This window comes from Apus apus, chromosome 2 (genome assembly GCF_020740795.1).
Source record: "Apus apus isolate bApuApu2 chromosome 2, bApuApu2.pri.cur, whole genome shotgun sequence".
In the NCBI taxonomy this organism is placed as follows: domain Eukaryota; kingdom Metazoa; phylum Chordata; class Aves; order Apodiformes; family Apodidae; genus Apus; species Apus apus.
In genome coordinates this window covers 130,817,904-130,836,305 of record NC_067283.1, presented here as the reverse complement: position 1 = coordinate 130,836,305, position 18,402 = coordinate 130,817,904, and the positions used below count along the sequence as shown (strand labels likewise).

At 38.8% G+C, this 18,402-nt stretch overlaps 1 protein-coding gene across 3 annotated transcripts; it reads right to left on the bottom strand.

Moving 5' to 3' along the window:
• Positions 1 to 2,516: 2,516 nt before the first annotated feature.
• OSGIN2 (oxidative stress induced growth inhibitor family member 2) lies at positions 2,517 to 17,839 on the bottom strand. Of its 3 annotated transcripts, none has more exons than XM_051610821.1 (6): positions 17,567 to 17,838; positions 14,349 to 14,503; positions 9,430 to 9,566; positions 7,298 to 7,489; positions 6,580 to 6,671; positions 2,517 to 4,320 (listed from the first exon to the last, which is right to left on the bottom strand). In XM_051610821.1, the coding sequence occupies exons 1-6, from the start codon at positions 17,608 to 17,610 to the stop codon at positions 3,273 to 3,275; spliced, it is 1,668 nt and encodes a 555-aa protein (XP_051466781.1). In that variant the 5' UTR covers positions 17,611 to 17,838; the 3' UTR covers positions 2,517 to 3,272. The 3 variants fall into 3 exon arrangements, with proteins under 3 accessions (XP_051466781.1, XP_051466782.1, XP_051466783.1); XM_051610822.1 differs by lacking the exon at positions 17,567 to 17,838 and adding an exon at positions 15,920 to 15,955; XM_051610823.1 differs by lacking the exon at positions 7,298 to 7,489 and having other exon boundaries at positions 17,567 to 17,839.
• Between the last annotated feature and the right edge of the window lie 563 nt (positions 17,840 to 18,402).

The following is an 18,402-nucleotide window of genomic DNA, read 5'->3' as shown; positions in this document are numbered from 1 at the left end:
TTCAGGCTAAACAACCTCAGTTCCCTCAGTCTCTCCTGCTAAGACTTTCCCCCCTCTAGTCCCTTCACCAGCCTCGTTGATCTCCTCTGAACATGCTAGAACACCTCAGTATCTTTCTTGAATCTACTATGGCAGATCTTAGTCCCAGTCCAACATAGCTGAATACTACATAAAATTATGTTAGCCAAATTTTAGCTAGGAGACACATTCAGCATTAAGAACCAATCACAAATGTGACATTTTCCCATCAGTCTGTTAGAAAATACACAGTATGGGTTAACATACATTTACAAATTCCATAAATCCCAATTAAATTCCTTTAGCTAAAAATTATATTCTTCCTGGTTGTATTTTAGTAATAAAGCTTAAGTAGTAAGCACCCTTTTTAAATCCATGATGTTTAAAAGCCGATCTTTCTCACAGAAAGAAGAGGTGAAAGCAAACAGCCTCCCTTCTGGGAACTATTACAACATACAGGAAATTAAAATCTGGGGGGGAGTTGTTTTTTTTTGTAAATCTCAGGAAAAAAAAAAGTTATTTCCCCAAAAGACAACTATTCAGTGCCAACATCTAATCAACAATAAATGCAGTAAACATGATATAATGCTTTAGATAAAGCTATCCTAAGGGAAAACTTGTCTTTTTGCATCTCTTTAATTCTCTCAAAATAACTAAGAGGAGTGAAACAGAAATGTCTCTCTAAATCAGAAATCCAAAAGTGAGAAAGTACTGCTAAAACTTGGAAACTCACAATTCCTAGAACAAACAGGCTGATTTTTTAGTCAAGCTTTGGTTGAAAAAAGTGGTTTAATACTGTCTTGATAAACATGACCACCGTGAAAATCTGTCTGCCCAATTAACTGGTCTCTCGTGATTTTTTTTATCCCAAACATATTGGCAAGATTGACAACATAAAAAGTTAAACCTCAAGGTGCTGTAATACTGCAGTGAAAGCTGTGCAGTAATAGGACAAAAATGTCTGCTAAGAATTTGTCACTACAACATGGCCTGCAAGTAGCTGCAGCAGCTGAGGCTAAAGATTTGGCTGTCTGAAGCTTTTCCCCTCTTTTTTGCAAAACAGCTGTTTAAGAAAATTGTTTACTTTGTTTCGTTGGCATTTTAAATGTTTCACATGACAAATGAAAATGCAGTAACATGCCACGGTATGTTGTATTTCAACACTTAAATTGAATTAATCACAGTGCAGATGTATTTCCAATATATTAACTGCAATAAAATTCTATAATCAAGTGCTTAGCACTTTTAACACTGTTTCTCAGTTAAAATTATTAGATAACAGAGGTTTAAGACAGATCTATATATACACAGTTTCTGCCAAAGAAGGCAAATCACAGAATCTCAGTTCAATTATGAAGAAAATATGCCTATAATTTCACACAATTAAAACCAGCTCAGATACAAGCATAAAAAAGTATCTTAACTAGTACTGTGACAAAGCATGGTTAAATCCAACCATGAAGGCAATGCAGAAATAAATATAAAATTTACCTCATTTGTGTTTTATTTTTATGCAATTAAGTTGGCTTTAAACTAAAAATTCTTATTAATAGCATAAATTTCATAATTACTTTGGACTTCCATTGAAAATACTGTCACTCCTAATCCTTGCATACTTTACCTTTTCAACTTCTGTCCAAAGCCTGAGTAACTTATTCAGATGTATAAAGGCCTGCAGTAGCCACAGAAACCCCCGTAATTCAGTAGGCACAGAAAACAGGCATTTGTTGCATATAGGTATCTACAACTTAGGAAAGTTAGACAGCTGGGAAACTAGCAAGCACTAGCAGTTTCACAAAGTCTAAGCCTAATTTCCATTTTTAAAATCTGTTAAAAGTTCCAATATGGAGATTTTAATCATGCAAATACAGTACCTTAAACTAACATTATGTTCTTCAACACAAAAACAATCCAAACAAAAAAATTAAATAACATCTATTCCATCACACTGGACCTGACTTAAAACGTTTGCTAATAAATCAGTCAAAATCAAGCACTTGGTCTATTGAGAGTTCTGAAAGGTAACTGAAGTTTTCTAACTAGCTGCTGCTTATCTCACTACAGTCAATAACCCAGGAGTGTGTTTAGGAAAACACTAAAGCGCAGCAAATGAAATTTAGGTCTTATATTACAGAGAAGGTGAAACATCAATTTAGAGGTAGGTACAAGTTAAGTCTTCGTCTTCTGTAACAAGCTTTAAGATTTACAGGAACTATGGCATGTTTGCTTTGGGTTTGGTTTATTTACTTTTTAGCTGGCTGTGAGATACAAACCTTTTACAAGTTTCAAAAACTGAAGGCTAGAATAATTTCAGTGTTATGTGCTGATCTAGAAAAAGAAACAACCAATACTTGGTCAAATGGGAGATGAGAATATCTATCACCCACCTTCATCAGTCAAGAGATCCCACTCAGTCTTCCTGGGCTAAAAAAAACCCTTCAATTTTCTCATGTACTGAATTTTTCAGTAGATAGATATTCATTATATTGACACTGTGATTAAGAGCACTTACATCAGTACTTTATTGTTTATGTTAATGAGTATTCTGAGAATGTACATATCACTGTGGGGGAACATCTCATGTTAATCTTTCTACCCTCACCCAACTCTAGGCATAGTGAAAAAACATTAATGGATTGTACCAAATTGTGTATTAAAGATTAAAAGGGAATGCTTATTCTTTTATTCCAATTATCAAATAGGATAACTTATAACTGTTGAGCAATACTTCTTACTTACAGAAATCCTCCTTACAGTAAAAACCATTTTACTAAGTGCTCATTCCGAGTATTGCTGTGTTACTATGGCAAATAAATAAAATCCTTGTTTCAAGCAGAAGGCTCCAAATTTGCCTGGGGACCAAGAATCACTTTGTACTAAGCAAGCTTTCTGCTTTCAGAAGTTATTTTGTCACATCTGACACTAAAATGTAAAGCCACTCTGGTAGGCAATGCTTTTCCCAGAGGAAGTCTGCTCTTTTATCTGAGCAAGAAACGACAGGCAGGTCAACGTAAGTTAAGTCTCATTTTCTGTTTATCTGGAAGTAACTCCAGTTGAGATCAGTTGTAATAGCAGATCAATTTTTTATGTTTTGAAAAGGTGAAATATTGCAGTATCAGCATCCGTTACCAAGCAATACAAGCGCAGGTTACTTGTATACAACAGAAATGTGACTGCTATCAACTTTTGCTGTCAGTGAGTGTTCTGTTAGACTACATCTGTAATCCTACATGGGAAAGTTTCTCATGCCTTATTTATGGTACCCCATCACCTCTTCCATCCCCACTTTCAATCAATTCGTGTTTCTTTTTCTGTCTTACTGCCAAGCATCTTGTGATGCCCAATGCACCTCCTTTTAAAAACCGTACAAAGTTGTCTCCCACCAGAGGGCCTAAAGCAAAGAGGTTAGCTTCTTTAGTGCATTCATAAGTGTATGGATCAATCTCTATAGGATTCCCCTTGCATGTGATGGGCTGATTAGAGTGATGACCTATACTATATCCTTGGTCCTTTAGAAAGAAAAGATTTGGGTGAGAACCTATCAGAACTAAGGCTACAGAAAACTTCAAAATTTTCTTCAGTCCAGAGGCACTCTGAAGAACACACTTCATTTCAGGCTTGAAGGAAAGTACATTGTGTTCAGGGAAACTAGTGTAAGCAGAATGTAGAGGCGAGTCCACGGTATGTGACTGAGTACACATCATATGATAGACTTTATGGTATTCAGGGTAAAGCTTTTTCGGTAACTGCTTGAAAATCAAATTTGTGTCAGTAACTCTTCTACGAAACACATGAATTACGGGGATGTTGTTGCTGCAGGCACACAACACTGCATCAGCTGCTGTAAGTCCAGCACCCACAATTAACACAGGGTCTGCCTTCCCACGTAACTTCCCTTTGCTGATAGCAGCTCCAAAGTCAGACATGGAATGAAGCACAAAAGGAAAGTCTTCTCCTTCAACCTGCAGCCGACCAGGAGAATCAAAGGTTCCCGTGGCAAGAGCCACATTCTCAGCAAAGAGGCAGAAGGGCACATGAGAGCCATCTGCTGCTCTCTGGTATCCTCTGACTTCCCAGTTTCTCTTAATCAGTGATTTCTGTCCATCTTCCATTTCCAAATGCTGCGTTGAAATACCTTCATTTAGTTGACTTCTGTCGTCCTCACCCTTTCCTCGGTAAAGCCTGGATACTGATGTTATGTAAACATTATCTCTGAAATTCTTTTGAAGGCCCATTACTTTAACATAGTGTTTATAATAACAAGCTATTTCCTCTGGCATGACTCGATCACTCTTTATATTTCTGAAACAAAATTGAATGGTTCCAGTTAGTATTTAGACCTTACTGGTAATTTGAGTATCATATGACATACTACTTAACAGTCAAATTTAAGAGGACTGAATCTGCTCAGTGTAACTGACATTGATCAGTATCTTTGAACACATTCAATTTATTTGTTCTCTTGATTCCTGATATACAAAACAAGCTATCTTTTTTTTTTTTTTTTTCCTTAATAGCTGCAAATCTTCAAAATGTAAAATGCTATGGTGATTATTGAATTAAGCATAACAAAACTGCACTGTCACATTAGGTCTGTCTGGAAGTGTTTTACAAAATGCCAGTTTAGTATAATGCCTGTCAATACAATACTAGCTAAACTTGTACTCAGTGAGAATACCCTTAGGATATAAATAACTGAATATCACAGTAATTGTTAAGTGCTAATGTTGAAATTCTAGGTTCGATATATTATTTGAGACAAATATTCTTCACTGCACTTTGCAAAAGACCTCTTCCTTGGGTACAGATAAATTCAGTAAGAACCAAATGAAGCAGTTCCATATCACAGGAATGAACAAATCATGTATGACACTGAACCTTAATGCAACTATATAGAGAGGATTATGATGTCCGAGTATTCAAAAACAGTATTTTTGCACCACAATCCTGATATTACATCTATGCTTTTCTCATGCTTTTTGCATTCTCCTTTATAAAAAAGCTGAAAATGTCATTATTTTGAACAGGTGCATGAATTTTGCTGCTTTGGCAGCAACCTCTAGAAGAAAGGCAAAAGAAACAGTGCTGAACATCAGGATTGCCACTGAATTACATTTAAAAGCATTTTTGCAATTAATGGAGCTACTCATTCTCACAGATTAACAAGATACTAGCATATGTACTTTTAAATGTTTGGTTTACTACTCTGAAAATCCTGATGAGATATTTATTGAAGAGGATGACGAAACAGTGTGACATCTATTACAAGGAAACTTAGGAAACTATTTTACATTACTACAAGTTTTCATACTTTTAAGTATGTTTGCTTAGTTGTAGTGTAATAGGTCAGCATTTCTGTTTTTAGTATTGTTGAAAACTATAATATAAACAAATTAGCTTCAGATAATAAGCAGCTTATGGGATTTCAGTTAATAAGGAGGCAAGATTACTGTGGTTATCTAAGAAAGCGATTAAAGAATAAAGGTACAGTTTCTTTACTCTTAAGTGTTGTCCTGAAGTGACTAACAGTCTGCCCTTAAAGACATAAGCCCAAGTAATTCTACTTTTTCTTTTGCCGTATGTGGTACAAGAACAACATCCTTTAATTTTGCTAGAACAAAAAATGAAAGCCAGGAAAAATACAATTTTAGAAAACGCTTACATAGAGGGTTCCTAGGTTAATCTGCTGACACAGAACTTTATGAACTAATTGTACAACTGAAGTAAAACCAGCCAGCTTGTACAAGACTCATTTTTCTTCTCTAAATTTTTTTCAAGAAACTTACTACTAGAAAATAATATTGGAAAATAACTACGCTTTTAAAATTAAAATTCAGATAGCGACATTTCAGATGTCGGAGCTTTGCCTGTAAAAGCAAACAGTGAATCACAAAAATGCTAGTGTGGACAGCAACTTTATATAGTGGCGAGTATCCCTGCCTGTCACATGGGAGACAATAAACATTTCTGGACATCAGGAAAAAAAAATTCAGAGAAAGAGTGGTCAGACACTGGAACTGCCCAGGGAAGTGGTTGAGTCACCATCCCTGGATATGTTTAAGGATCATTTGGATGTGCTGTTGGTGGATATGGTTTAGGGGAGAACTATGTGGAGTAGGGATGATGGTTGGACTCAGTGATCCCATGGGTCTTTTCTGACCTGAATTGTTCTACGATTCTATGATTCAGGTGTATTCATGTTGAAAGAGGAACTTCTGATACTTCTATGGATTTTGAATCCCTCCCTCAATCTTCACTCAACCCTGAGTAAAAGCATTTACAATAACAGCACTTCTTCGTGAGACGCTGCTGAACACACCACTGCTAGTATGTTTGCTTCAATGCACTCAAAGCAATCACTCTGGCCAACCATTGTCCATTTTGTTTTCCATCAGAGTACACACAGCAGAATAATTCCCAGTGCCATCAGGCAATTTAATAAACAAAACAAGAAGCCTTCCTGTGAACAACAAAGTTTGAGTGTTTGCCAGTTCTTACAGTAATGCTATCTGGGTTCTTACAGCGAGTACATTTCCCAAATACATTATGCAGTATCTTTACCTGCGTTTGCTAGCTGCCCACTCCTTAAAGGTCAGGCCAGGCAACTCCATCCAGTCTCCAAAACTGATTGTTCGCATAGATCCTTCCATGGACTATGGAGAGAAAACCCTATATGCATGACCAGCTACATTTCAAATGGATACATCTATCTAAAACACAGTGAAGTTCTTCTCATTGTACAAATTTAGAGCAATATAATACCAGAAGCTAACATAATATCAGGACACTACATAAAGTGCTGATGAACTGTTTTCCTGTTATAGTTAGATACTATTTCAAGGACTAACTACATGATCTAATAAAAGAGAAGGAAATGAGAGAACAAATGAGAGGCAAACTAAAAGCAAGTTACTTAAAATACAAATAAGAAGGAAAAAGTGTGAAACCAACAGCATATGAACACATTAAGAATGAGATTTTGTACAACAGCACTTGGAAACAACGCAAAGACAGTAGGAAAAAAGCAACTAAAAATACTCATTATAATGAATTAAATTAAAACTAATTAAAAAAAACCACAATAGCAGTTATGGTCACAAATCTCCCAATTAAGGATGACTTTTTCCTTCCTTTCTCATCTCTCTAACACGTTTGGGGCTTGGTAATTATGCAGTTGAAACTGCAATTGCTATTACCATCTAAAACATCCTTAGATAGTGAGAAAACCCTGAAACCACAACATTTTAAAAGTTACTGTGGAAATCAAATTTTTACTCACATGCCAAGCCCCACCAGGTGGTCCTTTACCAAGCACTATATGGGGTATATAATTATGTTTTTCTAGCTTCCAGTGCAAAACTGGTGGGTAGTCATACCCAAAGTCAGCATCAGGATGAAGCAGTGTATCAAAAAGCACAGCAACTGGATTTGAAGAACGTCCTTCAAGGCCTTCAGAGAGGTACTCTAGATCCTAAAATAGGAAGGAAAATTTTCATCTGTTCATACAGCTTTTACTGTTATCAGGCTGTTCTGATACACAGAAATTGATTTCAAAATAAAATACAGTTACTTCAAGTTGCATTTTAAGTAGGGGTGAGTATTTAACTTAGAGATTCAATCAAAACACTTTTCAGAAGTAATTGCCCGTGATTCAGTTCTTTAACTCCAAATAATACATTTCCTTCATTTAAAAATTACAAGATAGTAACATAGTAATACCAGGGCAGGTCAGTATTTAAAATTCTTTGTAGGAAAAGAAATATAGGAACAAGTACTCAGAGATCAGAGCAGCTTAGTAACATCTATATTTATAGATCACAGACTGCTTTTAACAACGAATTGCTAGTATTACTACAAGTCCCATTTTGATAAAACGAAACTGGAATCCAAACCCATTACATTTTAAAGATCAAGTAGAAAAAGCTCCTTTGACAACTCTAAGGTCATTCCAAACCTTATTTAATTCTATGATGAAATAATGTAGGTATTCTAAGTATTAATTTTAAAGATCAATTAATATTAGGCTTATTTTACAAAGTAGAATTTTTCAAAATGTTCACATTTCAGCATGTGTTAACCAGCTGTGTTCTAAAAACTGTGCGATGCAATGGCAAATATCTGAAGAGAGAAGAAAGATCTGAAGAACTGGCCATGAGGCCAATTTTTGCTGACAAAGACCAGACAGTTTAGCCTCTTAAATTGGGAGAATCTCAGGGAATCGGAGGAGGATGAAGTACAGAAAACACATGTAGCCAAAAGCTTAGGCAACTTACTATCCCACCAAAAAAAATTGTAGAAATTGAGACTTAAGGTCAACATTACATGCAAACAATGCAGCACTAAAACAAAAATTAGCCCAAACCCAGTCAGCCAACCCCTACTTACCCACTACAAACACATATGCATGCTTCTGTTTCAAATAAATTAGTCACATAGACAATACAGTTAGTGATAGCATTGTGATTAATCAATCAGGAATATAGTGAGGTGAGTAGAAACCACTGATAACATAGCAAACAAATGGACACATTTCAACTAATCAAATTAGAAAGAAAAACTGGATGTATCAATCCAATAACACGCATAACAAATACAGCACATTGCAATTGTGAGGGCAACACAAACACTGAAGGACACATCTGGTTCAGAAAGAAAAACTGGTTGTGATTACAGAGGGTATTTGTCCCTCATATTACTAAAAATGAAGTCATAATAAGAATTGTGTTATGTAGGAAGATTTTAACTTAAGGTATGTTAGTAGTGTGTGTTCTTTGTTGATAGTGCTCAAACATAACAACTTAGGACATGAAAGCTGGAACTCCTGCATTAGCTACTCACTGACCAAGCGGTGCTCTACACACTTTTGGAAAGTAGTAAGAACTCAACAAAGGGCAGACTGCAAAACCAAAAAACATGACAAACAAAAAGACCTTAAGAACTGTAAAAAACACCTAATATGCCTCAGGATGGGATCTAACAGTCATGAGTTGATTCTATTTAAATTAACAGAATAACAAAATAACTTATTAATGCATTAGAAATCCAATTAGGTTAGTAGGCTGGTTCTTCACAATACAATCTGTAGAATTTTTTGTGATACTCTTAAAATGCATTGCTTTTCATCAGAAGTGCCTTACATATAATTTGTTACAAGCAACATATACTGCTCTGTATTTTACAGGCAGGAAAAGCAGAGGCCAAGAGACAAAGCTAGTTGTTTGAGGTCACACTGAGTTACTGCGCTTTACTGTGGTCTAATTCTTTGTGGGGTGAGAATATTAAGCCTTTTCTTGCCTACAGCACTACTTATGTGAGTTGCAAAAGCATTTTAAACAGGATCATTAGGCCTACTGTTTCATAATCCAGCTTGCAGTAGGGAAAGAGCTGGACAAGATGGCAACCAAAGCTTACTTGATCAACAATGGAAAGATGTCGAGCTTCTTCCAATTTTGTGTGTAGAACAGGGTTTGGGTGTATAGCTTCAGGAGATAAGTACGGCCTGTATCCAGAGAGCAGGTAAGAAAGACAAATTCCTGAAGGTCCATTTCCTATTAAAGAAAGAAGTTACTGCTTTAGTAAAAACGTCAATAATCTAGAGTTTGTAAGTCACTAAATAAGCAGCAACAGAACCACATTAAAGAATTGTAATGCAGTACTGTCCTGATGCAAAGCAGCTCATAAACTGCACAGTAAAATAAAATCCACCACAGGAACTTCCTCCAAATAAACTAAGCAAAATAATTTTCAGGTAACAAGAAATGTATGGATGACTGTTTACATCATGAAATAAAATGCATATAAAGGAATTTCATAACTTTGTATGTCAAATTCACTATTCTTCTGTGAAAATGGTCTGCTGGATAAGATCTGGTCTGCCTGTCACTCATAGTGATATATCTGAATGTCACTGCCATCTTAGAACATTGTGTTCCCATTTACACTGGGTACTGTAAAACAAAGAACAGAAAGACAATCTAGAACATATGCTTTTCAGGTACCCACAAAATAAAAGGAAGAGACAAGCAGAAAGCTAAAGACTACTAGTGAAATGAGAAATTAGACACAGCAGAGCAGCAATGTAAAAGCTGAGCGAAGGCAGATACAGCACATAAGTGGTAAAGTAAAATAAAGAATGTAGTGAGACTACATTAATCATTCAGCATCAACATAAATGCAAACATCATTCTATATCCTTTTTTAATCATTTTATAACTCAAATATGTGCACTACTGCAATTTCAATAAACTAACTTATTATAATTTGTTAATAAAAATGTGAAATGGGTGGGACCAAAACATTACCAATAAGGTATTTGACTGGTATTAAACAAAGTAGGGGACCATATCTGTAGCATGCAAATACAGAAGTAATGTTCATGTTGCAAAGTCAGATATCAAAAAGCTAGGGTAAGCTAAAGTCAGAGAAGTAAGTGCTATGATACAGAATTTAGACATGTGAATATGCACTGTTATTTCTATTCCTCCTCTTCCTCATTAACAGAATGAAAAGCGCAGTGTTTTCCTAATGAAGCACTATTCAGTATTTTGTCTTTGTTTTCCCGGTAGAGTGGCACACATGCTATTTACCACACACTATTCAAATTCAGAGCTAAAGATACAGTTATTAATTTATTAATGTTTTCATTTAGCACTCACTGTTAGGATGTTAACTCTTACTTCCTCCAGTTTCAAGTCTTGATCTCCAGAGTTCAACTGTTGCTTCCTGTTCCCCCTCACCTTTGCACATGCTATTTCTATCACCTGTTTACAATCTCACTTCTCCAATGCCTGTCACTTCTCCATTTTCTGATTTCCCAGTCCATAATTTCCCAACAGCTTGCTGAGAGCCTGTTCATTCATATACTCTCTATATATCAGATCTCTTTTTCCTCCTCCACCAGGCTACTTTCATCACTCTGGTCCCCAGAAGCATTATATCCCATACTCAGTCACAATGCTGGGTGTGCAGACATATCACAGCCATGGGTTACAAGAAAATCATGAGTTCTTCAAAGGCTTGGACTGATAAGTTCTAAGAATACATCAATAAGCACGTTTTCTCCAAAGGCCTAGAACTTGAGTAAGTATGTGAAACTGCACAATAGATCCTACCAATCAATAAAGGCAACAATAAAGGCATTAGAGTGCCTGTGTACTCTAAGGACCATAAAGCACTAAAAAAAGACTTTATAGGAAAGCCAAGGATTTACATCACTGGGATCTTCAAGACAGTTAAATCAAAAGTCTATAATAAAAGGTTTAAATATTGGTGATCCTGCTGATATTACTTCCCAAACCACTTTGTTTCCTCTTTTGATGTTTACAAAAAAGACTGTAAAGAATCTTTCAGACTGTGAAAACATACTTCCTTAGTCTCACACTGTTCTTACACTCCCACAAACAGATCAGCATGAAGTAGCTGAGTGCAATTCACCCCAAGAATTTAAAGCTTAAAACAGACCCAACCCCTTGTCATATGGAGCTGTTACCCACTTGCCACATGAGTTAGATGTGAGAGAGCTTTAGCAATACATCAAAACCATCCATAATAAAATTATATGAAGATGTGAAAAGATTCTAACAGTTCACAAGAATTCTCAAGACTGAGTAACTCCTTAGAATTATTTTTAGAATTATAACTTGTGCACAGTAAAAAATTCTATTTTTACAAGTGCATAGCTAGAGTTTTTACTAGTGGGGTTTAAAGGAAGCTAGTCCACAATGGAAAGAGAAAAAATATTTTATATATCCAAGGATGCCAAGCTAAAGATTATCCTTACTAAGACTAAAAAGAACCAAATGGATAACAAAAGGTGCCAAAACACAGGCTGACAAGGGCCAAGGAAATTACTAAGCATGAGATTATGTTAAGGTGAATTACTGTCACTGAGCTCCCTAGCCCCTCCCTTGCACCATCCAGAGGGCTGATCCAAACCCAGATACTGATCTTTGAGCAGACTGAGTACAAGGAAAAGAAATTCCCTCATGGATATGTTATCAAAAACATCTAAAATGAAGGTTCAGTGGCAAGGTCTGCAATTAGACTTGCTATGATTTTCTCAAAAAATCCTTGAGGGGGAAGAAAAACTTTTAGAAATGAGAAATGTATACCTTGACTAGTTTGCTCTTAATTCACAAACAATGCCTCCAATAACAGCTCTGATTGTAACTGAGATACTACTATTATACAAACTCTAGATATACATCCAATATATCCCCAAGCCCCAAGGCCCTGTTCATTTAAGCACCAGTTAATAGTGTTTGAATAGCAGCAGTAGCTTCTCCTGATTAATAGTAAACTACAGTATAATCATCTTTACATTACGTTCTATATTTAAAGTAAATAATCAAGTTCATCATAAATACCTTATTATTTGGATGAAATTTGAGACATTGTGTTTATTCAGAAATTATCAACGTTAGTGCAGAATATGAAAATGTCTAGCACAGAACATCCTCTAGATTTAACAGCTCCATCATGACATTCTTCAATCCCAACTCCTTCAAATACAATGTATCTGTTTCTTCCCCATTTCTTGAAGACAATAGGTACAGCTCAGAAGTTACTTAACATTAGCACAGTAGCTTAGTGCTCTATGGAGACCTGCAGTACAATATGCAGTACAGGCTCAGAAGCGTATCTTACATTGGGCGTGACAGAGGAAAAAAGGAGATGGTGAAGTTAAAGAAAGGGCAATGTAAGTTATTGCTCCATCACTAAGTTAACTCTTTCTACATGTGCAATCTTTTTCTTCTTATTAATAAAATAATGCAATGAGAAAACGGTGACACTAGGAAGCTAAAAGTAAGTTTAACACCAGCTAAACAGAGAAGATCAAGCAAACAGAGAGTGTATGTGTGTTCATGGGGTAGACATCTATTTAAGCATTCTTCTACTACATTATTAAATCATTTTAATGACACAGCCTGGTTGAGTGTGAGGAGTCCCTGCTCATAGCAGGGAGGCTGGATGCTGATGATTTTTAAGGTCCTTCCTAACCTTAACCATTCTATGATTCTAGATCCCTTCTAAGGCTCTTCAGCTAGTCAATTAATTAGTGGTAACTGGCTGCCAGTAGAGAAGACCAGCTTGTGAAGTGTCTCAAATACATCTGTGAAAAAGCTTTTGGATAACCTAATTGTTTTTCAAGAAGAAACAGTCAAGGCAGCTGTGTTTGGTGTCAACACATAGAAAGGCTTCTAGATAAAATCAGTATGGAGCACAGGTATTTGCATAACGCATATTTGCAAAACTAAACAGTGAAAACTGAGTCATTAACCATATGGCAAACCTATACTGAGGTTGACAAAATGACAGGAAACCGTTGGTCTGCAACTATGATACAGAACTCAGCAAGTGATTCCGTCTGTCACATCCACTTAAGTGTATTACATGAGTACTATTTTAAGCTATCATGAAGACAACTTTGAAAACATGCACTCTGTAAACAACAGTTTTTCAAGTTGTGGAGATGTACTGTAAGCACATTATATTCCACTGCCTGGAATCTCTGGTTGTTTGCAGGTACAATTAAAGGTCTGAGTTTCTTGTAGTCCCAACACTCTTGGACTAGATTATTGAAAACCTCCTATAGATCTTTTCTTTATCCCCTCATCAAGTTATGGCAGTAAGAAGCTGGTGACCAGCTGTTGCTGAAAAACCTTGGCCCAATACAAATAATCCCAGCATATTCAATTAAGCTTTGTACCTAAGGAGCCTGCTCCCTCTGCTCTCCTGGTATTCAGCAAGATTTTACAAATACAAGCCTTTAACTAGTTCATCAAGACTACAGTTTATTGTTTTCAGTGGATTAATTGACTTGGATTAATTTTGGAAGATGGAAGAATATTCAGACATTACTGATGGATGCAACAAAGAAAAAGACAATTAATGAGAGAGGTTAGCATCTCACCAACATACAGTACACATTTTATATCATACTTTTCCCTGTCCCACCTGACCTCACCGTTTTCTAGCAATGCAATCATCAACAACCTCCATACAACCTGAGGCACACATAGCGTATTAATCAAATCCTATGTAATCAATACTGGAGTCAAAACAGTTCCTCTGCTAAGGTTCATGTATTTGCTGCCAAATAATGCACCTTGTTGTGTCAAACCACAATTTTAATTCAAATATACTCCAATAGCAAGTCCTTCAACATAATGTTATGGTACCGTTATTACTTGTAACAACTGTATTACTCTAATAAACATCTTCACTGTAAGTATGCTAAGCATTAGTTATTTAATGTTAAATTACTTCATGCAGCAGGTCTAGAAAGGCAACAGCAGTGATGGAGTCTTAAAAAAAGTTTAAAAACTCACCTATTATTACTACAGGCAGAGTAAGGAGGGAGTCCCCAGGCAGAACAGTTTCTTCAATTAAAGGCATTCTTTTAACCTTCCTCCCAAGGCTGTCACCAAAATACTGGACAAAGGAATCCAAAAGCTGTCCCTCAGTTTCAGGGCCGTTGTAACTTCTAATTAAGAAGGACAGATGGGAGAAAATTCAAATGAAATATCTAAACTGTTGTTAGAACAGTCTCTTCAAAAATAAAAGTTCCTTTTGATGCTCTACTTTAAGAGCTACAGAACTGCCAAAACAGGTATCTAAAAAAACCTGTAATCTACAAATTTTTACTCTTCAGCATAGCTTTTCTAACCGAAGATTTTTTTTAAAGTCTACTTTCTCCTCAAAAGTCTACAGAAGGATAACAAAAAGGCACAGATGGCTCTGCAGAGATGCAGATTTCTAATTTCAGTTTATACAAAGTAAAACCAGCAAGCATTATTTTGATTCCTCACACAGTAGAACTCATTCCTCATTATCCTTATCAAAAGAGGAGAGATACACACTGCCTAGCCAATTAACAACATCAAGGCTAGTTAAAAGGCTGAAGGAGCAAGTATTTTACAACAGCAGCTGTTCACATCCCTTCTTACCTCCTGAGCAGCACAGGAGACTTTGCCTCAACAAATTTCTGTTCAGGCAGAAGTCAGGCTGATTAAAGCTGGCAGTGGTGTGAGGATGGAGAAAAGTGTGATCCCTGTAAGCCCCACACATAGCCCATTTTTACCACTGTTAAAAGAAAAGTTTTGATAAAAGAAATTGCCAGGCAGTAAGGTCGGCTATTGCACAGCAGACTGCTTTCACCCCTATTTATTTTCCTAGATTCCTCAGTTCCTTCTGTGCAACACCCACTTTGGTTCCTCTCATAACTCTTCACCATCCAAGTGTGTTTCTAGACTACAAAGACTTGTTTTCTATTGTTTTTAATTATTGTTCTTAATTATTTAGGAGCCCTTTCTGAAGCCTTTCCAGGTCACTGAAGAAGCATGCACTGCCTGTTTAGCTAGAAAGGCAGGGACAAATTAAAAATAAGAGTGCTACTGGCAGTTATTTTGTGAAGTCTTCAAAACAAAGACTTTAATTAAAAACAACACAATCACCTGATCTAAACATTTTTCTCTTTTCAAACACAGCTTTAATAATCAACTTAGTAAACAAAAGTACTCTTACTTATTTCATCAGAATCTGCACATCTTAAAGCTACTGTGGTATTTCAGGAGTTATTTTCTACATGGGACCAAAAGCCTAAGACACTGATCACGGTCCCACAGCCTTCAAGAAGCCACAGAAGTTATGCGCTGTCTCAACACCCAGAACACAGAAGGTTCTGCTACATACTTCAAAAACCTTCCTCAACAGGGAAGTAACACTAGAGACAGAGCTGTACAGTAATAAAAGCACTGGCACACACTGTAATATTGCTCTCTGATGGCTATTTCCTTGTTACAAAGGGTAGGGAGCTATTCTAAGGCTGTATTTATTTCAGAAAGCAAGTACTTTGTATTTCCTGCACTATAACCAAAAAGTTTGCAAATTATGTGCTTACTGTTTTGACTACAGCTGCGCATTAGTTCTTTGTGGTCTTGGGAGTCGCATGCCTGAGTTAGATGAAGACAAGCAGAAGGCAGAGATAGAGTATCTAATTATCATACTGCTTTTTTCACCTCTGATTTTAGATAGGCACAGGTAGACTATTATTTTGCAGCTTTTGCTGGAAGTTAAGTAAGGTAATACTACACAACGCTTTGTGAAAGACAGGCTTAAAGAGAGCATGCATGTTCTAGTGTGGTTTTAATATACTTGCTATGCTAGATGGAAGATAAAAATCAAAAGAAACATTTCAAAATCTTTTTTATGAGATATATGCACAGTGCTGAAGGCTTCAAATGCATCTTTAACAACAAAAAACGTTGCTTCTTTGTGGCTTTAATAGCTTATCACAGACTACCCCACTGGCACAGCACATAATCTAATTTTGCATAGAAACCTCCACATACAATGCAGCTTCTCAGCTACTGTGCACGTGAAGCAGATGAAGGACTGTTGTCAGGAGCATGCTCTTCCTCTGCAAGAACATCACACCAGAACTCAGTAAGATCTTAAGTTAGGGGCCACCATCTTCCTAAACCTCTGAATGACACTGAAAGCCACCAAGTACCAGAAGTCATGGTAGACAGCTTTGCAGTGGTGGGGATTTGGTACAAGTATCTGTGGCTCTAGTCCTGCAGAGATGCAGGTGGGCACAAAGATGAGTCACTCCCAAACATAATGCTTGGTGTAACTTATGCTGGTCATGTCAAATAACCTTGAGAATTACATTCTGTCAAGTACCTAGATTCTAAACATATTCATCTTTCTTTTTTGCACTTCAGTGCTTTTCAGTTCATTACTTCTATTTTTAATTTATGTGAAAAACCCATTAAGAGAAAAAACACAGCATATACATAAATATTTTTCTCCTTTTGAAAAATACAATAGCTTTTTTTTATAATAATAACTATCTTAATTTACTGCAAGTTATTAAAATAAAAAGTGCCTTTATCAGGTAGCAGTTCTGCAAGATCCTAGTATTCCCTGCATACGTTTAGCAATAAATAAATTAGTAAAGTGACTGTAGTGGGTGGTTAACAGATATTAACAGATAACTCGTTATATAAAAGGAATTTAAATTTGGTCTCAGTTGACACTGTGGGAAGCAAATTTAACACCATCAGATTGGCGGGGTTTTTTTTAAGTAACCGAGGAGAGCGATGCCCACCAGGGCGGGATCCCCGCTGGTGCGGTGCCACCAGCCCTGAAGCCAAACCGAGCATCAGCCGCCGACAGTTCCCTGCCTCCCAGCCCAGGCTGCGCCTCAGCGCTGCCCAAGGTCACAGCGCAGCTCCCCGGCCCGCCCCGCTCCATCCCGCACCGCCGGCCCCGCGCCTCACCCGCCGACGCGCCCGAGGAGGCGTGCGGGGCCGGGGAGCGCCGCGGCCGCCCGGCTCACGCCGCAGCCCGGCTCATGCAGCAGCCCCGCGGAGGCCGCAGCTGCGAGGCGGCGGCCGCACTCCCCGCCCGCCGGTGTCCCCGTCCTCCCCGGCACCGCCCCGGCCGGCCGCCTCGCCCCGCTGCCTCGGCGGCCCGGCTCCCGCACGGGGGTGGCGGCGGGCAGCCGTCCTCACCCATCGGCCGCGCTCCCCCGCCGCCTCACCTGAAGTGACCGGCCAAGGAGCAGCGGCAGCACCACACAGGCATGGGGGGCGCCGGCGGGCTCGGGGCGCCGGCGGGGCCCAGCGCAGAGGCTGCGGGGGAACGCTGCGCGGCGGCTCCCGCTCCTCCTCCTGCCGCCGCCGCCACACTGGGGCCCGCGCGGCACCGTCCCTCCTCCCCGCTCACATGCGGCAGCGGGTCACCCGCGGGAGGAGGAGCCGCCAGCACCGTGAGGGAGAGAGGGAGGGACGGGCGGCGTAAGGAGGGGAGGGAAAGGAGCCACTTCCTCCCCCCGGTCCCCGCCGCGCCTCCGTGCGCCGGGGCGAGGGCAGCGCCTGCCCGCTCCCCTCGGGAGGATGCGCCGCCACCCCCTGCGGAAGGCGGGGAGGGCGGCCCGGGCGGGCACCGGCGCGGGGGACGGGTGAACGGAGAAGGCGGAGCAGCGGCGGGCGGGGGCAAAAGGGGCTGCAGCAGGAAGGGCCGCCCCGCAGAGGCCGCGCCGCCCTCCCGCCCCGGCAGAGGCACACCTGCCGCCTGGCCTCGCCCGGCTGCGCGGGGAAGGGGCTGCGGTGCGGGAGGTGAGTTAGAGCAGGCTGCGGTGCAGGCGGTGACGGCGCAGCCTTAACATCCCGCTCGGAGCTTCCTCCTGTGCCCCGTCAGGTTTGACGTGGCCTGCACGTGAGGACATGAACAGGAGTCCGACTACATTAAAAAGTTTCAAGGCATTGTTTGACTAATACCCACCTATTTAGAAATAATACTTCAAATACGTTATGTTAGGTGTTTTATGTTTTATCACAAATATTTCCCATGGGTGCTTATTTGGGAGAAATAATA